Source organism: Chionomys nivalis, chromosome 2 (genome assembly GCF_950005125.1).
Source record: "Chionomys nivalis chromosome 2, mChiNiv1.1, whole genome shotgun sequence".
Classification (NCBI taxonomy): Eukaryota; Metazoa; Chordata; class Mammalia; order Rodentia; family Cricetidae; genus Chionomys; species Chionomys nivalis.
This window is the reverse complement of record NC_080087.1, coordinates 31,549,296-31,571,362: the sequence shown is the minus strand read 5'-3', so window position 1 is coordinate 31,571,362 and position 22,067 is coordinate 31,549,296. Positions and strand designations below refer to the sequence as shown.

Here is a 22,067-nt window from a genome sequence, read left to right as displayed (position 1 = left end):
ACTGGAGGCTGGTGACAATAGGGCTGGCTGTAATAGTCTTTAATAGTCACTCAAACCTCACCATCAAGAGTGAGGAAAAAGGTGATTTCCTTTTTCTCAGAGTTATAAGCTCTGCAAAAAAATTGTTCCAGTAAAACTCTGGCACTCCCCCTGGGGGTGAGAACACAGTGCTTGGCACTGTATGAGGCGATGAGAAAGGCCTCAGTTTTTAACTCACCTCTCTGTGGTCACCTCTGATTGCTGTAAAGTGACTCCATGTGTGCTGTCTGCAGACTCTCCATTTCCTGAGGAGGTCACACGTGGTAGTGCAGACACCTCTGGACACACCAAGGAGAGCAAAGTTACTAATCTCCTCCAATCAAATCCAACCCCGAGGAACCAGAACTTGGATATCTGACTTGACTCAACAACGTACTACTGATGGGATGCTGGGCAGGTCAAACCCTAATCCTTCCTGGATAATGGGACCTGCCTGGCTAGCTACTGGCCAGCTAATGCATTAACACAGGCAAAGTTCTTACTGCTCAGCAGCCTGAAGGGCATAAATAAATGTTACTATTAGTTCTGGACACACACACACAGAGACACACACAGATTTCACAAATGGAAGCCCACAGTATGCTGTCCCTAACTTTGCCAGCTAATTTGCAACTGATGTTGGAGTCCAGCTTAACATTGTTGACATCTTACTCAAATCTAGGATGGGCTAAATTAAAGTTCTATAAACCTTGATAGCCCATGCCAAAGGTAACTAACATTCTTGGACAGACCACATCATGTAAGTGGCTGGGTGAGGTGGAATTCCCGAATGGCATGCATGAGGCTGTAGATTCAGTTCTGAGTAAAGCAAGACTGTGATAGGATTCATATGCAGAGAAACACAGCTAGAGTCTCAGTAGCTAAGCATGTGCCCTCCACTATCCCAGAATCACACACAGAAATAAAACCATCCTAACTAGACAGGAGGACAAAAACTAAGGTTAATTACATTTTTATTTAAGCTTCTTCTAAATTCTCAAGAAACAATAATCTACCCCAAAACCACAGAATATGAACAAGTTATAATGAAACCAGCACACTTTAAATTTTATCTCTCTTTTGAAGTCAGGACTAATAGAAAAAATGTTTAAATCTTTTTTTTTTGAGACTCTTCATAAATGCAAGTTATGAACATGTAAATTTCAGCTGGAACGTAGGCTTGTAATCCTACGTCTGAGGAAGGAGGCAAGGAGTTCTAGATTACCCTCTGATGTATAGTGAATTCAAATCCAGACTGCAGTACAGAATAAGACTCTAGTTAACAAAACCCCAAACAGACAGACAAACCCTATCCAAATGTGTACATTTAAAGCCCTTAGGGAGAGATGACTCAGCAGTTAAAATCAATCATGTCAGGCAGTTCAACCAGTTGTAACTCTGCACGGGGGAACTGACACCCTTTCCTGGCCTCTATGAGTACACACAGATACACAGACACACATACACACACAGATAGATGCTCATATACACACACACAGACACATACACACAGATACACAGACATATATACAGACACACAGACATACAGACAGACACAGAAAGACACTCATCTATACATACACATACACAAACAGACACAGACACACATACACACAGAGAGATGCTCATACACACAGAGAACACAGACAGTCACACATACATACAGATAGACACTCATATATATGCACACAGACACAGACAGACACAGACATACAGATACACACACATAACAGACACAGACACACACAGACATACATACAGATACACAGACATTCGGACAGACATACACAGATAGACACTCATATATACATACAAATACACATACAGACATACAGATACACACATAGCAGACACACACACACACATGGACAAACACTCATATATATACACACACACATACACAGCAGACAGAAACAGACACATGAATATTAAGACACTCTTTGCAGCCCTTAGAGAAGCCCTCACCCACTCTGACCTCCACAGTAACATCTCAACTGACTCGAACTCACCGAGAGAACTACCTGTCTCTCCAGTGAGAACTCCTTTGGTTATGTCACCGTTTCTTTGTTCAGCAGTTTTCTAGAAAAAAAGAGAAAAATCAATGTAAAAATTTTAAATTGAAGTTCCCAGTGGTAGAGTGCTTCCTGGGCACCTGTAAGGACCTGGGGGTGTGAAGGAGAGAGAGAGAGAGAGAGAGAGAGAGAGAGAGAGAGAGAGAGCGAGCCATGTCAAGAACAGTTAGCGCTAGCATGGCATAGGCCTGTAGTCCCTGCAGTAGGGAAGAGCAGGCAGGTGTGTGTGTCTCGGCTGTTCAAGGTCAGGTTCATGAGACCCTGTCTCACAGAACAAAAGAGTAGATAGGAAAAGCCATGACAGTACCTTGTCTGCTGGCTCTGTCCTCCGAGTTCTCTTCATAATCTCTTCAAGTCGCTGCGAAAAGAACACATAAGAGTGAGTGAGATGCAGAAGGCATGCCCGCCTGGTCCGTTCTGGCAATAACACAGTTCACGGTTCTCCACCCTAAATGGAGTTATTCACACAGGTCGGAGCCATTTTAGCTTCTTTAGTAGTGGTAGAACTAACTATTTTGGGGAAGATGGAAACTGGCAGCTTTCTTGGAATTAATAATACCGAGGGCCATTTCTTAGGCAAGGGGAGAACATTTTATTCCTGACCAAAAGTTCTAGTCTCTTGGTCTTCAGGCAGTTTGAGATTCAGGAAGGAAGCGGAACCATGCTGGCTCCAGGTTTCTGCCCCAGACCCACCTTCTTTCTCTCCAGACGCTCCTGCTCCTCTTTCTGGAAATGCTTCTCCCGTTCCTGCCGGACCCTCTCTGCCTCCTCCCGGGCTCGGGCTTCTTCTTCTTTCTGAAAACAAGTTGCTCTGCTGCTTATCCCCAGTCTAGCTCGTCGGCAACCCAGGTCCCTCCACTATCAGGCAGAGGCATGGCAACCACAAGCCTCGGCCGGGGCGGTGTGCAATACCTTCCTCATCGTGGAGGTGTCCCGGCCCCGCTTTCTAGAGCAGTCCCCCTTGCCTGCCTGGCACCTGCTTGGCAGCCCGGATCATCTGGGAGCAGGCCCCTCTGGAGCAGCTGTCAGTACATGCCTTGGGCCCGCACCTGCTTTGCACCCCGCTCATCTGCGAACAGCCCCAGTCTGGGGCAGGGCCCATACCTGTTTCTGCAGGCGCTCTGCCTCCTCTCTCTCCCACCGCTCCCGCTCCTCCTCAGCCAGGCGCAGGGCTAGCTCTTCTTTCTCTCGTGCCTGCTCGGCTTCCAGCCTGCGGGATTCTTCTTCCCGGCGACTTCGCTCTTCAGCTACCCTTCGAGACAATTCCTCTATCTTTTGTCTGGGAAAAGACAAGAATGAAGGCATATGACGACACTTCTTTGAAGAGAGGCCAGATATGGCAAAGGCAGTAGTTCAAAGATCTGGAGGGAAGCCCCCGCTTTGGTTACATTCTAACCTGGTTATAGAACAATCCTCCCTCTCCAGCTTCATTTCTGCCAGAAGTGGCACACAACCACTCGCATTCTGGGGACTACTTGTCTTTTCAGATGATCTACAATCATCTTTAAACGGGGGAGACTTGAATACTTGAACATAGTTGAGTTTTAGTAATAATCATTAACCAATAAAAATAACCATTAAGTCCCCACTCCTCAACAAGAAATCAAAATTAAAAAAAAAAAAAACATGTGTATGGGTATTTTGTTTGTATGTGTGTTTGTGTACTAAATGTGTGTCTAGTGCCTGTAATGGGCACCTGATGTCCAGGAACTAGTTACAGATGGTTGTGAGCCACCATGTGGTTGCTGGGAGTCCAACCCAGGTCTCTGGAAACGCAGTCATTGCTCTTAACTGATAAGCCACCTCTCCAGACCAAGGGAAACATTTCAGGATGAGATAATAATGTTTTGTGGCAGGTCAGGAGGAGAACAGGCCTTGGAATTTTCCCATGGAATGAAAGGTGAGCAGAGCCAATAGGGTGCCCCTAACCAGGCCTGCGGTCTTCCCCACCTCTGTCAAGGACAACAGTTGACATTAGCCTTACTAGCCCCAGAAGGTGTCCAGTTAAGCAAACCATCATAGTTAGCATTAACTATCAATCTGACAGAGTCTGAAGACCTGAGCTAGGAGTCCCTCACTTGAGTAATTGTCTAGATCAGATGGGACCGTGGCCATGTCTGTGGGACTGTCATGATGGTTAGTTATGTAGCAGAGCCCGTCCACTGCAGGCTGTGCTTCGTATGAAGGCTAGCAAAGCACAGCCCTGGGAGCGAGTCAGAGTGCAGCATGCCCCAGTGGCTTCTGCTTCAGCTTCCAGCTTTAGTTGCTGCCCTGGCTCTCCTCAAAGATGGACCATGACCTGGAAGAGTATCCCAAATGAGCTGTTTTCTCCCCTAAGTTGCTTCAGATGGGGGCGTTTTATCAGAGCAACAGAATGAAACTAGAGCACCTTCCCTGGGTGTGGAGTTTGAACAAGAACGGCCCCCACGGGCTCATAAGTTTGGATGCTTCATCGTCAGGGAGTGGCACTACTTGGGAGGGATTAGGAGGTGTGGCCTTGTTGGAAGAAGTGTGTCACGGGGTGAGTGGGCTTTGGGGTTTCAAAAGCCTAAGCCAGGCCCAGTGTCATTCTCTCTTCCAGCTGCCTGTGGCTCAGGATGTCTATAGAACTCTCAACTACTTCTCTAGCACCATGTTTGCTTGTGCGTCACTACGAGAATGGATTAAATCTCTGAAACTATAAGCAAGCCATAATTAAATGCTTTTCTTTATAAGAGTTTGCTGTGGTCACGGTATCTCTTCACAGTAGTAGAATATTGACTAACACAGAAGTTGGTACCAGGAGTAGGGTATCCAGAGATCCTCTTTCTAAGGTGAAGTTTTTGCATCTGACCCCTCCTACCACCAAGAAAGAAGCATAAAGTTTAGTGGGCCTATTTGGATTCTGGAGACAGCATATTCCCCACTTGGGTATGTTGCTGTAGCCCATACACCAAGTGACTCGGAAAGCTGCTAGCTTTATGTGGGCCTGGAACAGGAGTAGGCTCTTCAGCAGGTCCAGGATGCTGTCCACGTGGACCATAGGATCCAGCAGACCTGATGGTACTGGAGGCATCAGTGGCAGATGGGGATGCTGACTGGCGCCTCTGACAGACTCTTATAGGTGAATCACAGAAGAGACCTTTGGGACTTTAGAGCAAGGCTCTGCCATCATCTGCAGACAACTATTTTGTCTTTGAAAGACAGCTGTTGGCTATTTGGTCTTAGTGGAAACTGAACATTTATTTGACAATGGGCCACGGAGTTACCATGCGACCTGGGCTGTCCACGATGAGCTGGTATGATCAGACCCACTAAGTTATAAAGTAGGGTGCGCACAGCAGCAATCTGTCATCAAATGGAAGTGGTTTATACACGACTGAGCAGGTCCTGAAGGCACAAACAAGTTACATGAAGAAGTTGCCCAAATATCTATGGTTTCTATTCCTGGTTTACTACAAAGTAGGTACTTGTAGCCTAGTGGGGCGTGCCCAATGATTGGGTGACTGAGGAAAAAGAAGACTAGGGCCTGGTTAACTGATGGTTCTGCACATTATGTAGGTACCACCCAGAAGTGGACAGCTGCAACATAACAGGGGAAAACCCAGAAAGACACTGGTGAAGGGAAATCTTCAGTCTGTAAACGTCTCTGCCTGGCTATCTGCACGTACATTTCCCAAGCATTCAGAGAACAGGAGGGCTATGTAAAATGTATACAATTGCTTGAATTAGATATGATACTTTTTCCTTCCTTTAAACCTTTGCTTATCCATGTTGGCATGTTGCTATTCAGAAGAAATTTTGATTTTAAACATAGTTCTGGGGATGTAGATAGAGTGTTTGCCTACCATGGACAAAACCCCAGGTTCGATACCCAGAACCAAATAAACCAGGTAAGGCACATAGCTGTAGCCTCAGCACTCTGGAGAAGGAGCAGGAGGAACGGAAGGAAGGTCAACACATCGTTGGCCGTAGGGTAAATGTGAGGGCACGCGCAACCTTTACCTCTCCAGCTCCTCTTTCTCCCTCCTTTCCCTCTCCTCCTTCTCCCTCTGCTCTCTGGCTAGCCGCCTCTTCTCAGCCAGCAGCCTCGACGCCTCTTCTGGGTCAGTGGTGCCTGCAGAAGCCTTGGGAACAACAGTGGCAGCCGCAGTAGATGGTGGTGTTGAGATCGGGGCTGGGTCCAGAGCTGGAGCATCGGTTGGGCTTGGAACAGGGGCAGAGACTGGAGCAGCTGTACAAACAGGTACAAGGAGAAAACCAAATGGAACTAAAGCCCGAGGAACAAAACTGGCCTTCCCCCTGCCCCAGGCCTGGGATTCATCATTCCCAAAGAAAAGGGAACATCCAACGCTGTGTGTGTTCTCACGGTTTCCCTGCCTTCTGTCTATCTGTAACCAGGCAACCAGTAGCAAAAACTGCATATGTAAGTGAGACATTCAACAGAGATCACACTCTGTCACCAAGTCTTATTTTTTAGCGGTTAAATCAGTTAACAACATCTACAAATGTGTACTGGGAGCCTTGTGTTAGGTTTTGAGGGACTCTACTCTGAGCAAAGTCGAGATGAGGGTTCCATTTGTCACATGATGAGTACCCTTATGCTTTGGTGACTTTGTTGCCAGAGTATGAAAGCCTTTGAATGAGTATCCTTAGCACCCAGGCCACATGTCTAGGCCTAGGGCCAGGCAGGCGAGACCCAATGAAGAGGTTCCTTCTATTTTGATTAATTTGTAAAATATTTTTTTTTTAATTTTTTGACACAGATTTTTTTGTGTAGTCAGGGATAGCCCAGAGTAGCATCTAATTCATGATCTTCCTGCTTTAGCTCCCTGACTATGGAGATCACAGTGTGCACCATTCTATTTTGCTAACAGTTTTCTTTCTGGTCAGCTGTGGTGGTGTATACATTTAGTCTCAGTACTTGAGATATAGCTTGGGGCACACAGTGAGACTTTGTCTCGAAGAATCTACCCAGAGCTATCTCAAGACCCCAGACACTAGGACAGGCGCGTCAGGGCAGGCACACCAGCTGTCCACACACACGTCGGGCAGAATATCTTCAACCGTGTTTAGAGGTTTAGGTTTAGGAAGACGACTGAGGATGGTACTTGAGTGGGCCTTGTCATAACTGCACACCATGGTGTGACACCAGAGCTTGATGCTCTGGAACCTGAGACTTCACCACCCCCACCCACCCCTGCCCCCGCCCCACTTTTCAGCCTTACAGCTCTACTCAATCCACAGAGCCCTTTCTCCCTCTCCCGCTCTTTTCTTTCTTTTTTTTTTTTTAAAGATTTATTTATTCATTATGTATACAGTGTTCTGCAGGTCAGAAGAGGGCACCAGATCTTACTACAGATGGTTGTGAGCCACCATGTGGTTGCTGGGAATTGAACTCAGGACCTCTGGAACAGCAGGCAGTGTTCTTAACCGCTGAGCCATCTCTCCAGCCCCCTCTCCCGCTCTTTTCTGCCCTTGGGATTGAACCTGCAGCCTCACGTACACCAGACAAGCACTCTCTGACTGAGCTACACACCCAGCCCTTCGTCTACGATTCACTCGCCATCTCAGACAGGCCTGGAGAGCTTGTGCTTCGGTCTCCATCACAGCTGGGATTACTAGTAGGAAGCAGGGCCCAGTCCTTTCACTGCCGTTTTGCTTCTTGGGGTCCCCATCTTCTCCTTCAGATTGAAGCCAGCACTGGGTTTTTTTCCACACTCTAACATGTCAGCTTGTTCTGGTTCCCATCCTCAAACTTCAAATTCTATTTTATATGAAAATATATCGGCAAGAAAATATCGACTTCCTACTTCCAGGTGACTCCGTATTTCTGAATGACACTGAGTTATCTCGTAGAAGACAACCATTAGTTTTCCTAATATTGGTTGGATAGTTTATTCTTTCACCTCATCCTCTGATCCAGTAGATCTGAGGTAATGCCAGGGACCTATAGTTTGAAAAGTTCTGGAGGCAATAGTTTAAAACTATTTTTAGAAATCCTTTAAAGATCTTTTAAAAAACAGAGTAGGCTGGGAAGTAGTTTGGAGAGCTCACCTGGCAATGGCAGAGTCTACTACTACCCAGGACATCATAAAACCAACCCTGAAATCCTAGCAACTTGGGAAGTGGAAATAGAAAGATAAGATGTTCAAGGTCAGGCTAGAGAGATGGCTTATTGGTTAAGATCACTGGCTGCTCTTGCGGAGGACCAAAGTTCAATTCCTAGTACCCACATGGTGGCTCACAACCACCTGTTAACTCCAGGCCCAGGGGCTTTGATGCCCTCTTTTGAGACACCAGGCTCACATGTGGCAAACAGATTATATATATCTATATCTATATATACAGGCAAAACACTCATACACAAAAAATAAAAATATTAAAAAAATCTTCAAGGTCATCTTTGGCCACACAGCGCAGTCACAATACAGAGTGGAGGAAGGGAGAAAGCAGGAGAGGAGAGAAAGCAGAAAGAGAAGAGAGCGGAAAGGCAAGAGAATGAGAACATGAAGTTCAAATATCCAAAAAGAAAAGAAAGGCTAAACAAAGCGATGTCTGAAAAGGCAAACACAGAGAACACGGCCCACATCCCAGCACCAGTGGGTCCACTCTCACCAGGGTCAGCTGCCTCCTCAGGTGTCCCCTCCTCAGCGGTGACTTCCTCTACCTTCACCAAGGGTGTTCTGCCCTTTACCAGAGGCTCACTGGCAACTTTCTTCTCGGGGTCTTTTTTCTCAGACTCCACTTTGACTTCTCTCTTGACGGGGCGGATGTTGCCGGGGGATGAGGGACGGGCCTGGGCGGAAGCAGCTTTGGCTGAGCCAGGAGGCAAGGAGGATGCTGGTCGGGGTGTGCCAGGCAGATGAGGCATGGACTTGGATGGAAGCCTGGGCAAGAAATGACAAGGACGATGGGTGTGTCAGGACGGGCTTACCAGAACCAGAGCACCCACAAGTGGACGCAGATGCTTCAGATGGGAGTATTTTTCTGTATGTGATAAATGCAGAAAAGGAGCCCCTAAAGAGGCCTGTTCCTTTTCCCTTTTGCTTACAGGAAGCTTGTTATTACTTAAGTCAAAGGCAAATGAGTGAGCATGGTAGACATTAAGGACAGATGCTAATTCTCCACTGTGAGCACTCCCACCAGCATCCTCCAGGACACTCACCAAAGGCGGGCCGGAGCTGGAGCTCTTGCTTTGGGATTAGATGGAGACAGGGTCCTTCGGAAGCCAGAGGAAAAGTGGAAGGGGCTGTGTTCTCTTTCCCGCTCTCTTTTATGGCTCTGGGTTCAGAAAAACTCAATAATTAAAATTTTTGAGTGACATAATCATACTCAATCATCCAACAACGAGCTAGTAGCCATCTAGTGTTTTTAGAGGATTTAAGACAATTTCTAAACCACCACACACACACACACACACTCTCTCTCTCTCTCTCTCTCTCTCTCTCTCTCTCTCTCTCCACTTCAGGAAAAGGCCTGTTCGCTCACAGCTGAGCATTGTAACTGGATTAACACGGATGACATGAATGAAGTAGATCCAGATGAATGATTTGGATTGTTTTTGTCAAAAAGGGGGGGGGGGTTGTAGGGAGTAAAAGGGGAAATGACATAATTACATTATAATCTCAAAGAGAGAGAGAGAATAAAGAAAAAACATAAACTTTTAAAAAGCACCTATACTTTCTGTCTAAAATTACCTGGGGTGAATCTACCTCGTCTCTTACATATGTTAAAATGAAAGTCATTTCCTTTTATTGTTAATTTTTAATTTTCCTTTTTGCCATACTGGGGATTGAACTCTAGGCTTCAGGCAAGCAAGGCAAGTGCTGAACCACTGAGCCACACTGCCAGTCTGTCTGTCTGTCTGTCTCTCTCTCAAAAAAAAAAACTGTTAACCACAACATCTACTTTTTTATTCTTTAGTCGTTTTCTTCTTTTACTCTGGAAAATATTATTGCTAAGTTGTTAAAAAAAAAAGTTTGTGCCGGACAGTGGTGGCACATGCCTTTAACCTAGCACTTAGGAGGCAAGGCAGGTGGATCCCTGCGGGTTTGGGGCCAGCCTTGTCTACAAGGCAAGTTCTAAGACATCTACGGCTGTTATACTGTTATATAGAGAAACCTTGTCTCAGAAAAACAAAACAACAAAACAACAACAAAAGAAAAGAAAAAGGCTTCCATGCCTGTTATTTCAGACACACAGTCCCCTTTTCTGTGGCTATTGTAGACAAGTCCTTATATAAGGCTGTCAGTCTCCCCAAGGAAAGTGGGGCTAGGGTGAGGGGGTTTAGGTTACTCTTTTCTAGAAAGATCTAACAGTGAGCCAACACATCAGCCCTCCCTGATGGCTGGCTAAGAAGTCAGCCAGAGATCTAGTCTACCACACAAAGAGAAGCCAGGAGAAGCACTTGGAAGGGCTAAAGTTAACACAGAATAGGCAGAGGTGAAGGGTATGAGGAGGGGGAAGGGGAGGCCTTGACAAGTGTCTGAAGAATCTCAAGCTGAGGGAGAGAGGATGGAGGAGGGAGGGAACAAAGGAGGGAAGAGAGAAAAACTGAAGGTTCCGAGACTGCGACCTGTTATGGGCGGCAGGGAGGCTGGCTGGACACCTCTGTGGAAAAGCGAGGTCAAGGGAACAAGGGACCAGGCAGAGAAGGCCCAGCTAGGAGCTGCCCATGCACCTCCGCTCCTTTCCCACAAGGGACAGTCGCAATGCTCCTCCCCTTCACCTTTGATGTTCCTTCCAATTGCTCTCCTACCTTCCTGAGTAGTGCCCTAGCTCACTGACTGGGCTGCATGAACTATTTCCACTGTCTCTGTTGAGTTCCTACCACAGAAGAACTGAAGGCAAAAGGGACCTTCCCTATGGGGTGGGCGCCAGTTCTATGGCCCCCCTCTGCCCCATCTTGAATTCCCAAAGGGGGGGGTGGAGCCTTGAAGGGCATCTGTTGTCTCTGGGTGGTAAAAGCTGCAGCCCCCAGATGGGTCCCTCCTGAGTAGCACACAGAAGCCGGCAGGTATGAGCCAGCATGCCTCCAGGAGTCCAGAGCTAGGATGGAAGACCCACCTTTCTTCCTAAGGGAAGTGTTCAAGTACCAAGTCAAGTCCTTTCTTCCTCCTTTAAACATACATTTACTTATTGGCTTCTTACTTTGTGAGGTTCCTGGGCATGGAACTCACATCATCATGCTTGCCAGCAAGTGCCTTTATCTGCTGCTCGCTCATTTCTTGGTTCGTGTGTGTGTGTGTATTTTTGAGACAGGATCTCTCTATGATGTAGCTCTGACTGTCCTGAAACTCACTATATAGATCAGGGTAGCTTTGAACTCACAGAGATCCACCTGCCTCTGCCTCCCAAGCATTGGCATTAAAGGTGTGTGCCACTATGAGCAGCTTGTAAAAATATTTTGATTTGGCTTAAATCAGATCAAGGAGAGCAGAGTGGCAAGTCAAAAAGGTCAGCACGATGTGGGGAATTTGGGGCTTTCTGATCATCTGGGTTTTCCGAGTCAGGGCCTGGGGGAATGAGCAATGTCCTTGACAATCTTTTCCTCAGGGCAATAAGGACCTGCGACTTCCTTCTCGCTCCTTAACCACCAGGAGCTGTGAGAGCCCACACTGGGGATTGGTCCTTCCCTTTCCAATTCTTCTGTTGCTCTTACATCCGGCCACCTATCTGGGCAGCACACACACTCCTGGTTTTAATCCTGGTGTGAGTCTCTACAATCATCTTTCCTCTGAACCCGCTCCACAATGCTGAGAACACACACAAGCTGCTCAAACTTGACTGACGACCAACACACAGGGACTTTACTCTCTGCAAAAGAACAACCCGGAGCTCTCTTATTTCCTGATTTTAATATATATTCCAAAGTGGTAACAGTTACAACAGTAGGGTACTGGGATATATAACCAGGCACGTAGATCAACAGACGATAATAAAGATTCTAGAGAATCTAGAGCCCAGAGCACTCAACAGGAAGGAACAGTCTTTAACAAATGGCACCAAAGTAGTAGGAAAAACAATGAAACTGGACCCTTTATACAGCACACAAACATGAACTCAAAATGGATAAAGATGCAAATGTGAGTCCTGAGCCTGTAACAGGGGCTCATAACTAGAAAAGTTAGTGCCAGGGGACTTGTTACTAATTTATGAACCCAAAGCACAGGCAACAATACAAAAATGGACAAATGAGCATCAGAAAAATTGCTATAGGTCAAAGTCATAAAAGACTGAACAGGTGACCTATGCTACAGAAGAACACACTTGGAAAGCCTATCCGATTCAGAGCCATTGTCTGGAATAAATGAAGAACTCCCACGATGCAACAATCCATTATCTGATTTCAAATGGGCTTGGGCTGGGGTCAGTGGAAAAGCAATTCCCTTATCTGTGCAAGGCCCTGACTTGGATCATCAGCAACACACACGTACAAACATAAACAGTTGAGTAAACATCTCTCTAAATGCATACACCAACTGCCAGTATGTCTCTGAAAAATGTGCCATGCTACTGATCATTGGAGATGCAAATCAAAATCATAATGAGATGTCACTCACATAGACTAGATTCGATATTATAAGGACAAAAATGGGAAATAGGAAGTATTGACAAGGATACGGAGAACCTGGAGTCCTGGTGTGTGATTGGTAGGAGTGGGAAATGGTAGTCACCATGCAGAACACTGCGGTGCTTCTTCAAAACTAATACAGAATTGAGGGGACTCTGCAACTCTAGCCTTGGTGTGAGCACGTGTGCGCGCGCACGTGTGTGCTGTGCCTACCCATGTATGGAAGTCAGGGGTTGATGAAAATCAGTCTGCTTTCTGTTTTAAGATGGGGTCTCCTACTGCACCTGGAACTTGCCATTTCAGCTAGACTGGCTAGCCAGTGTCTATCTAGCCTATGTCTGTGCCCCAGGGCTGAGGTTACAGTGGCATAAAGCCCCTCTTGTCTTTTATGTTGGTGTCTGGACTCAAAGTCTTCATACTTGCATAGCAAGCACCTCAATCACCACGCCATAACCTAGCCCAAACACACATGCTTTTAAAAAATTAACTTTTTAGTTCATTTACATCATTAGCTGCTTTCCGGATATTCAATACAGACAATCAGTACTGGATTCCACAGTGCGAAATTAGAAGTCATTTTTCTGACACTAGTATTCTCCGAAATATTTGATTGTATTGCAGTGAAAAGTCTGGTCACACAGAGAGGAGGTATTAACGCATAACCAGAAGGGTCGAGAGGTGACCCTTCATTCGTCAATCACAGTCAACCGTCAACCTTACTTTCTAAAAGCGCTAAGAATTTTGTCCTTCCGTAAACGAGCACCAACCGTTCTGCTTTGCTATCACCCTTTGTCCACAGCCTGGATCTCCACAGCTAAAGAAGTCAAATTTCACAGACGTCAAAAGTAGGCTCACCTTTGGCTACAGGGCCAAAAGCCTGTCTGAGTTATGAATCAAACTCCCATGAGAAACTTTGCTGTAGGTAAAATCATCAAGTTCTCACAGCTCTCAAATCCACCTCTAAGCAAAACCCGCCAAAGATCAGACTTTGCTGTACAGCTAGCTTTTTTTTTTTTTTTTTTTTCTCTTCAAAGGTTCCAGCCTCTCACGACGAGGTCATACTTTTATCCTGCAGACATGCAATGACATGTGGTGGACTGGGGACTCATTGTGACTGAAGTCCAGGGTTCAATGCCATAGAACAATGTCTGTGCCTTCCAACCACAGCAAATAAGCACACAGTTTAAACAAAGAGGAGGATGGATTCCCAGAGACACACAAATGAGCTCACTTCATTTATAGCAGCATCAGCCAAACATGTGTCCAGTTCCCTTTTCAGGAGTAATAAGTACACATACCATCCTTCACTTCACAAACCTGCGGTGTAGGGCTCACTAGCCTTTCAAGAGGCACCTACTGAACCAGGAATGCTTCCAGACACTTCTCCTCACCATGTTTTAAGACACAGGCTTTGACAGGAATAGACAGACATCCATATCCGGTTCTGAGTGAGCCACCTACAGAGTAAGCCAGTTTCTGGAGATAGTTGGGATAAATGGTCGGGGCAGCAGGCCAGGCCTACTTCCCTGCAAAGGTGACTTGGTTTTTGACTTCCAAAAAGTATTCTAACCACTTATTTACAGAGATGGTCCAGTGGAACAGACTTGCCATGCATTTGAACTAGTGCAAAGAACAGTTTCATCCTCAAGTTTAAATGTGTAGGGAGAAGCAAATCACCAAGTGAGAGGCGGTGATGGGCTGGAGCGCACAGCCAGCTGGGTTTAGAACGGGCAGGATGGTGTGTTACAATCATCTGCTCTTGTCCCCAGAGAACACCTTAGGGCAAAGCCTGCTCTGCACAGAGACAGAGCGACTCCCAGACACCAGCTTCTCCACACGCTACTCACCGCTAATCCGTGAGTGGTCCTCCTTCGTGCGGAGCCCTCGGGCGGAGTTACAAAGAGTTTTGGCCGATCCACGGGATTTCTAGAGTGTGGAGCTTTGAAGGGCATGATGATGGGGCTGCAAGACGCTGAACGAGGACAAATGGGGGTGACTAGAGTGCAGGTGAATGGTTTTACACACAAGAGCGCCAGAGGAGCAGGTGAAGAAAGTCAGAGGCAGGTTCAGGAGGAGGAGCAGAGCGGAGACGGAGAGAAAAGTAGAGAGAAGATGTTACTACCTAACGGCACCCGGGCCCATGTTCCTCAACTCTCCGTATACATGTGAGTCCACGAGGTGCCTAAGTAAAAGACCTGGAATACAATGCTACTTGTCTGTTTCAGTTATGACTAAAGACACAGAAACAACCCAATATTTGTGGACAGTAGCAGCCATGTTTGATTATGAACCAATGGTTCTGCTACAAATCAGTGATGCCATTTTTATATGATGGCTGGTGTATGAACAGACCTTTCCTAGTTACGTCTAAAATGGAACAAAAAGTGGAATGAGGAAGCATGTAGGCAGGAAAGTCTCAGGAGTCAAGTTCAGGAGCCGTGAGGGAAAGTGACAGAGATTTAAAATGTCAACTGACCAAGTCTTTCCAGGTGTTTAGACTTGTTACAGGGATAGCTAATCATAGCCAGAAAAGAATTGATTTATTCATTTAAAGGCAAGCTGATACATACCTCTGCTCCACACTCCCCCCCAAACTAAGGCATAGAAAATATAGGGAGACAGGATGCAATTATTTAAAATGGCAAGAATGTTACAGTTAGGATGGCCACCACTGTGCCTGAGACAAAGTAAGAAAGAAAAATAAAATGTGAGGAAATAATTAGGAGCATATATGGAAAAATAAACATGTGTGGGACAATGGTCTGTACCCTGTCACTTGTATTTTAAATAAACACGGATTGGCCAGTAGCCAGGCAGGAAGAATAGGCAGGGCCACAAGGCAGGAAGTAGAGGCGGGGCAAGGAGAATTCTGGGAAGAGGTAAGAGGCAGTCTGCATTCGTCACTGAGACAGAGAGGAAGCCAGACACAGAGCAAGCAAGATGTGACTGTCTAGTCAAAAAAGGTACCAAGCCACGTGGCTAGCACAGACAAGAATTACTATAAGTTATAAAAGTTAATAAGAAGCCTGAGATACTAGGCCAATCAGTTTATATCTAATGTAGACCTTGTGCAATTTCTTTGGGACTTAATGCCTGTGGGAACTGGGTGGGACAGGACCCTCAGTCAACATAAAGATGACAGCATGTCTCTGATAAAACAACTAGAGGACATATATTTACATGCATCATTCCAAATGGAAATCTTCACAAAAATCAGAAGCTTTTAATCTCATTAAAAATAACCCATTATCAATGCAATAGGCAATGATAACCTAGAGAAAGTATCAGTAGATAGTCAATTCAAAGTTTATATTCAGTTACACTCTTTATTAAATTTATATCAATAAAGCAAAGTTTATATTCAGTAGATAGTCAATTCAAAGTTTATATTCTGTTTCTCACAAAAATCAATTACTGAATGGTAGCAACAAAATAAATTTTAAAAAAGAATAGAAGAGCCATAAAATAAAGAGTCAATCTGCAGATAAAAGCACCCCAACTGAGCATAACGCAGAAGGGAAGGGGGCCAGGAGGGAAGCACTGAGTGGACATGGAACGGTGTGGGGAAGACTGGAGGGGAGTGAAAGGATTGCCAAGAGTCATTGCTGACAGAAACGGCAGAGAAAGACAAGTTCCAGCTTTGGAGCAAGACAACACACAGCATGGATTCAGGAGCATGGTGGCCACACACTATGGAGGGTCCACAAAATGGTGGACAATAGCCTGGAAGATTCAACAGGCTGAGGACTGCTTTCATGGTGTGCAAAGGAGTATGGAATCAGTGGCATAAGACAGACTGACTTGAGATGCTGCACCGTTTCCTTCAGAAAAATCCCAGATGAAGTGTGAGTGCCAAGAGGGGGAGGCCAACACCCTTGAGATTCTCCAAGCTCTCTGGTGAAACATGAGCCACTGCACTGATCTCCAGAAGGACGTGCTGAGATGCCCAGATCTGCACTCTGACATTTGTTAGCTCACTGGGCACTACAGAGGAGAGTTACTATAAAATTACCAAGTGGTTTGTTTGTGCAGCAGACTAATGGGAATGAAGAGACAGCATTTTTAAAGGGGTAGAGGGCTTGCAGTTTCCTAGGTGCAAGGGATGAGGGCTGCTAGGCCTGTTTCAGACCTTCCAACTGTGCCCATAGAGTCAGGAAATCTAAACCCTGTCATCAGGACAGAGATGTTACTCAAAGCCTGCACTGGTGGTTCACACCAAATGGATACATTACCCTCGCTTTTCATTAACTTCATTGGTCCATTCAGACTGATTTGCATTGTAAAAGGTTTGACTGTAACAGCCAGGATTAGGTATGTTCAATATTGTTTCCAATGAATGTAACAAGTAAGTGAATTCAATCAGCCTTCCCAGTTCTTCAGGGCTCAGAAGGTTCCAGCTCGTAGGTTACATTAGTTAGTCTGGCACGGGAGGAGAAGCTGCCGCAGTAAGAAACTATGTGCTTAAGTTGTAGGCGTGTGCTGATTTAGTTCTAAGCCTGCATAGCAGTATTAACTGTTAAATTATATCTACTATATCTACCGGGGCAGACAGAAAAGCAGGTAACTGATACTTTTTTTCTGCCCATCCTACAGACAGATGGAGACCATGAGATCACAGCAAGGGGCGTATCTGCCTGCCTGGCGTCTGGTGTCCAGATAAGAAGCTGAGGTGGATGCGAAGAGGAAACAATGCCAACAGCACAAAGCCAACACCAACAGAGGGAAGCACACACCAGGGTGATGGAGGTGGGGTTAGAGGAATGTGGGAAGAGCAGAGAGGCTTCGGAAAGAGGACTTTACCTCACCAGAAAGTTGTGCCTGGACGGCTTTACCTGTGTCTCCAGACAAGGCAGCGGTGCTTTTACTCCTGGCCAGGAACGAATGTGTGGGCGTCAGCAGTCTGTTTACCACGCTGCTCTCCCAGGGGCTGAGCTGCAGGCGGCTGCGAGCTAAAGGTCACCACATAAGCAAGATGTTAGCAACATTGTTTCTAGGGCCAGGAGCATGCAGAATATCATACTCAATACCTCCGTAGTCCGGACCTTTGAGATAGCCCAGACTTTCCAGGGAGGGCATGTGATCATGAGTCAGGGCAAAGGATCCCACCCGAGGAAAGCAGCTATACCATGAGCCCTGTCTTAGCTCTAAAGGGGCAGCTGGAGTGGAGTTTGCTCATCACCCTTGTTAAGCAAACAATAGGTCTTGAAATGGAAATACCATTTCAGCTATGGATCTGCTACTATCAAGAATTCACACTGGTAGTATGAGTGCACCTATCTGATGGGCATCACGGTGGGCAGCAGACTGATGGGTAATGACACAGGGTTTCCTGGACATCTCAAATGGCAAGCCTCACTGGAGCTAGTAAGTAAGGACTAGATTTACATACAGGACTATTTGGGCTCTGTTAAACTATGATGGGTCGCCCCGAATATTTTAGGGTAATTGGGGAGGCGAAAGAAGGCTCATGCAAAGGTCTGTATGGGGTTCTTTTGACCTTTCCACTCAGCAAGCCAGGCTCTTTCAGGTCCCTGTTTGGCACAATATAAAACTTTCCGCTGAGGATCAAGGCTAAAGCTGAAGGAAGACCAAATTAGGCAGAAACTCCAAAGTCCAATATTGTTATACACCTGAAGACTATCGGTGACGTCTGAAGAACTTAGAAAACAAACTTAAAACAACACGATGACGTATCGGTCCCAGACTACCAGATTTGGCAAGGCCGTGGTTAGAAAATGCATGCCAGTTGGGAATTTGTTTACAGTAGTTGGCATCTAGTGATGGCGCGCCAAAACACACAAGGTCTGCTCGCGAGGTGCCAGCGAAGAAGCTCGCAAGTTCCCACAGGAGCCACTGCAAGAGAACCATCACCGCACTCTTATGGACTGCCGCCCTGTGTGGCTCAGGAAGGTCTCTACATGCCATTTCCTAGAGGAAGGGCACTTCAAACTCGGGGGATTTGGTTTAGCTTATAAAACCCATATACTGCTAAACACTGCTACCCTCAACACAGTTGCTTCTGTTCCGGGAGAACCAAGCTCCAGGAAGTCCTTTAACAACACGACTTTATTTTAAGAGTGATTTTTTTCTGATCAAAGCTTTAGTTCATTTAAGAATTAATGACTTTTCCATTAGATTTCCTGTTTATTAGGAGAATCTTTACGGTTATTATTTGTTTTTTTTTTTTATTTTTTTAAGACAAGGTCGCACTCTGTAGGTGGCCTCGAACTCATGGCATTCTGCCTCTGTCACCCAAGGGCTGGGATTACAGGTTTGGACCACTACACTTGGCTTCCATGGCTACATATTTTCTAGCATTAAGACTTATTAAAACCACAAAGGCAGCAGTGAAAGTTAACATAGGGCACCATGGATAAACTGAAAACCTTCAACAGAACTCTATGTTCAACCAATGCAGAAGGGAAAGAAAAGGTGGGCGTCCTTCTCCAGATAAGTTATATGGTGACAGAGGCGCAGAACCGAAGGGATGAGCAAGCCCTGAAGACGCGCTTTTTTCTTCTCTCCCTTGAAGACTCAACTGCTTGCGCGAGTCTTCAGGCATCAACTATCACCACTTCTGCTACACTCATGACTGATGGACAGGAGAGGGAGGGAGGTTAAGATTTTAGTGCAACTCTGTAGAGAATTGCGTTCTCCTCGCTTAATGTAGGCTTCCTGATCTGGAGACTGAAATGCCGAGGGAGGATCACATGGTGGGACTGGTGCATGGGTCCTATTCATGCACTGGCACGAGATGCTGACCACTGCCAGCATGGACCACTCAGATCAGGGAAGGCCAACTCAGGGGATGCATTCTAGCCCATGGCTAGCCATATGGTTTCAGATGAACAGAACTAAATGATCTGGGCTAGGTCAGTGTGTGTAAATCATGCTACAACGTGTCTCCCAGAGCACAAAGTTACTGCCGGGTTTCGTGGGTGCCAAGCGGAACTTGTATAGATGTCATTAGATCCTGACTGCGGGCATTGGAAGAACACCTATGTGCGACCTGAAACTTTCCATACATGTTGCCATTAACTTAAATTAGAGTAAGAATAAAAAAAGCACGATTCTGGTCAGAATTTATCTGCAATCTATCACTATGTACTATGATACTGATTCACGGTGAGAACGTATTTTCTATTTATTTACTTATTCTGAAGACAGTCCACAGGCCAGGGACCCTTCCTCCTGTCTCAGCCTCCTACATGATGGATTAGGCTTTTGTCATCACACTGGAAACTGTCTAGACTCATTTTAGCTAAGAGGAGACAGTTTTAAGCTCCCTCTTCTTAAGCTCCCTGTTGTTCCTTCTTGAGAAAAATCTGGTTAAGTGGGTGGCGTTAAAGATGAGGTTATGCACCTTTAATGTTAATTTCCAAATGGCAACATCATCTCTGTTGAAGAACTTCTAGTGGCAAACAATGAGAAATCACATGCTTAGCAGTCCATGTGGCACTATATTCATATATAAAATAAAAGTATTTTCTTCTTCCTCCCCTCTGTGTGCACCTGATTCATAGATGTGTGTATGCAGGTGTAAGCACATGTTTTCCTGTGTGCAGGTGGAGGCCATGTGTCAAGTATCCTCACCAACTGCTGTCCATCTTATTTTATTTCTATTATTTTTTTATTTACATGTATGTGTGTATGTCTGTGAATGAATGCCGTGTGTGTGTGTGTGTGTGTGTGTGTGTGTGTGTGGTCACAGAGGCTAGAAGAGGGCATTGGAGCTGGAGCTACGGTCACGTCTAAGCCACTTGACAGGGATGCTGGGAACTGAACTCAGCAACAGCAAGTGTTCTTAAATGATGAGCAGCTCTCTCCTCTCACATGGTTTTCTGAGACTCGGTCCTCCTGTCTCAACTTGGAGCTCACTCATTAATCCAGCTAGACTCAGCAAGTCCTAAGGATCTGCCTGCCTGACTCTGGGGTCCTGCCATGTCTGAATCTACTTTTTAAATTTTAATTATTTAATTCATTAATTTTTTTTTCCCTCACACAGGATCTCACTATGTAGCTCAGGCTGTCCTGGAACTCATTATGTAGACCAGGCTGGCCTTGAACTCACAGAGATCCGCTTGCCTCTCAAGTGCTGGTGTGCATCACCATGGCTGCCTTTGCCTGGATTTTTAAAGTAGGTTCTGAAGGATCTCACTCAGGTCCTCAGGTTGGTGTGCTATTTCACTCCCAGGGCCATCTCCTGATCACAAATATTTTTAAAGGCAGTCATAGCCTCCATTGTGTTTGGTGTGCCTGGGAAAGCGGCTATTTACTAAGTAACCTGATAGTACTTCAGTACACTTTATAACAAATAGAGCTGTGCAGATCTTTCTAGCCAACCATCAGTCCTGATCTTAGGACGTCAGCTTTATATCAGCTTTAAGGCTACTGCTACAGGCCAGAGAGAGCTCAAACAATTTAATAACATTGCATAGGCTTTTTTTTTAATATTCGTAGATTAAAAACTTCTAGTTGAATCTGATAAGATCTCTTTCTAGTGAGATAATAAAGCATAACTAATGTGCAAAAAAGACCATGCTGGTCTTGAACTAACAGAGATCTTCCTGCCTCTGCCTCCTGAGTGCTGGGAATTAAAGTGTGTACCACCTACCACCACCCGGTTTGAAAAGTAATCTTACTGAAAACTTTGCTTAACCAAAACAAATAAGCAAACAAAGCTTCCTATATCATGAGAGCCCCTTCTAGGCCAGTATGATCGGTTAGACCAAGAACTTTCTCCAGCTCCTCTGACAGGGGCAGGAGAGCAGAGCTGACTCCAGAGTTTTCCCTCTGATACGATCACTTTTAACCTTCAACTCTGCAGCCCGGTGTCTAGATTCAAGGGGCAGTTTCCTGGCTCCAGACACAGCCTAGTTATTGAGATCTACTGGCCTTGGCATCCTAACCCTCCTTCCAAATTAGCCAGAGAATGCCTATCGTGTGGCAGTGCATGGCTGTAATCACAGCACCGTGGGCAGAAGGACTAAAGCAAGTTCAAGGCCAGCCTGGTCTACACGATGAATTCCAGACCAGTCACGACTATAGAACAGGAACAAAGAAAGCACGCGTGGAGGCCACAGAGGTGAGAACTGCAGAGCCACAGAGCAGCTGCATGGGAGGGGCTGCTAATCTTAGCTACAATCCCTTTCCATAATCATTACCACGAGAGTCATTAAAAGTTAGATTCTTGAGCTCTGAGGTACTCAATCAACCCAAACAGGATAGATGGGCTACCCAATGAATCTTAATTCCCAAACCACATTACTTTAAGAAAATCCAATCAGATACATCATGTAGAGTTTTTAAACATAATTTTATTTCTAAATGATGCAGAATTCAGCACTTTGAATCCTCAGAGACAGGACAGGGCATCATCCTGTTTATAGCCGGTGTCCTTACTCTCCCCTTTACCTGGGACT

At 45.7% G+C, this 22,067-nt stretch overlaps 1 protein-coding gene across 7 annotated transcripts in view; it reads right to left on the bottom strand.

Annotated features, from left to right (window-relative positions):
- Map7 (microtubule associated protein 7) overlaps positions 1-22,067 on the bottom strand; it is a 135,152-nt gene that overhangs the window by 5,299 nt on the left and 107,786 nt on the right. For 4 of the 7 annotated variants that reach the window (XM_057755363.1, XM_057755380.1, XM_057755338.1 and 1 more), the window contains 10 exons: positions 17,478-17,594; positions 14,493-14,641; positions 9,238-9,353; positions 8,688-8,959; positions 6,075-6,303; positions 3,195-3,369; positions 2,784-2,885; positions 2,398-2,448; positions 2,028-2,097; positions 218-317 (listed from right to left, as the gene is read on the bottom strand). In XM_057755363.1, the coding sequence (XP_057611346.1) occupies positions 218-317; positions 2,028-2,097; positions 2,398-2,448; positions 2,784-2,885; positions 3,195-3,369; positions 6,075-6,303; positions 8,688-8,959; positions 9,238-9,353; positions 14,493-14,641; positions 17,478-17,594 (1,381 nt within the window). The remainder of the gene's footprint in view (positions 1-217; positions 318-2,027; positions 2,098-2,397; positions 2,449-2,783; positions 2,886-3,194; positions 3,370-6,074; positions 6,304-8,687; positions 8,960-9,237; positions 9,354-14,492; positions 14,642-17,477; positions 17,595-22,067) is intronic. The other 3 variants (XM_057755372.1, XM_057755390.1, XM_057755354.1) reach the window with 1 other exon arrangement.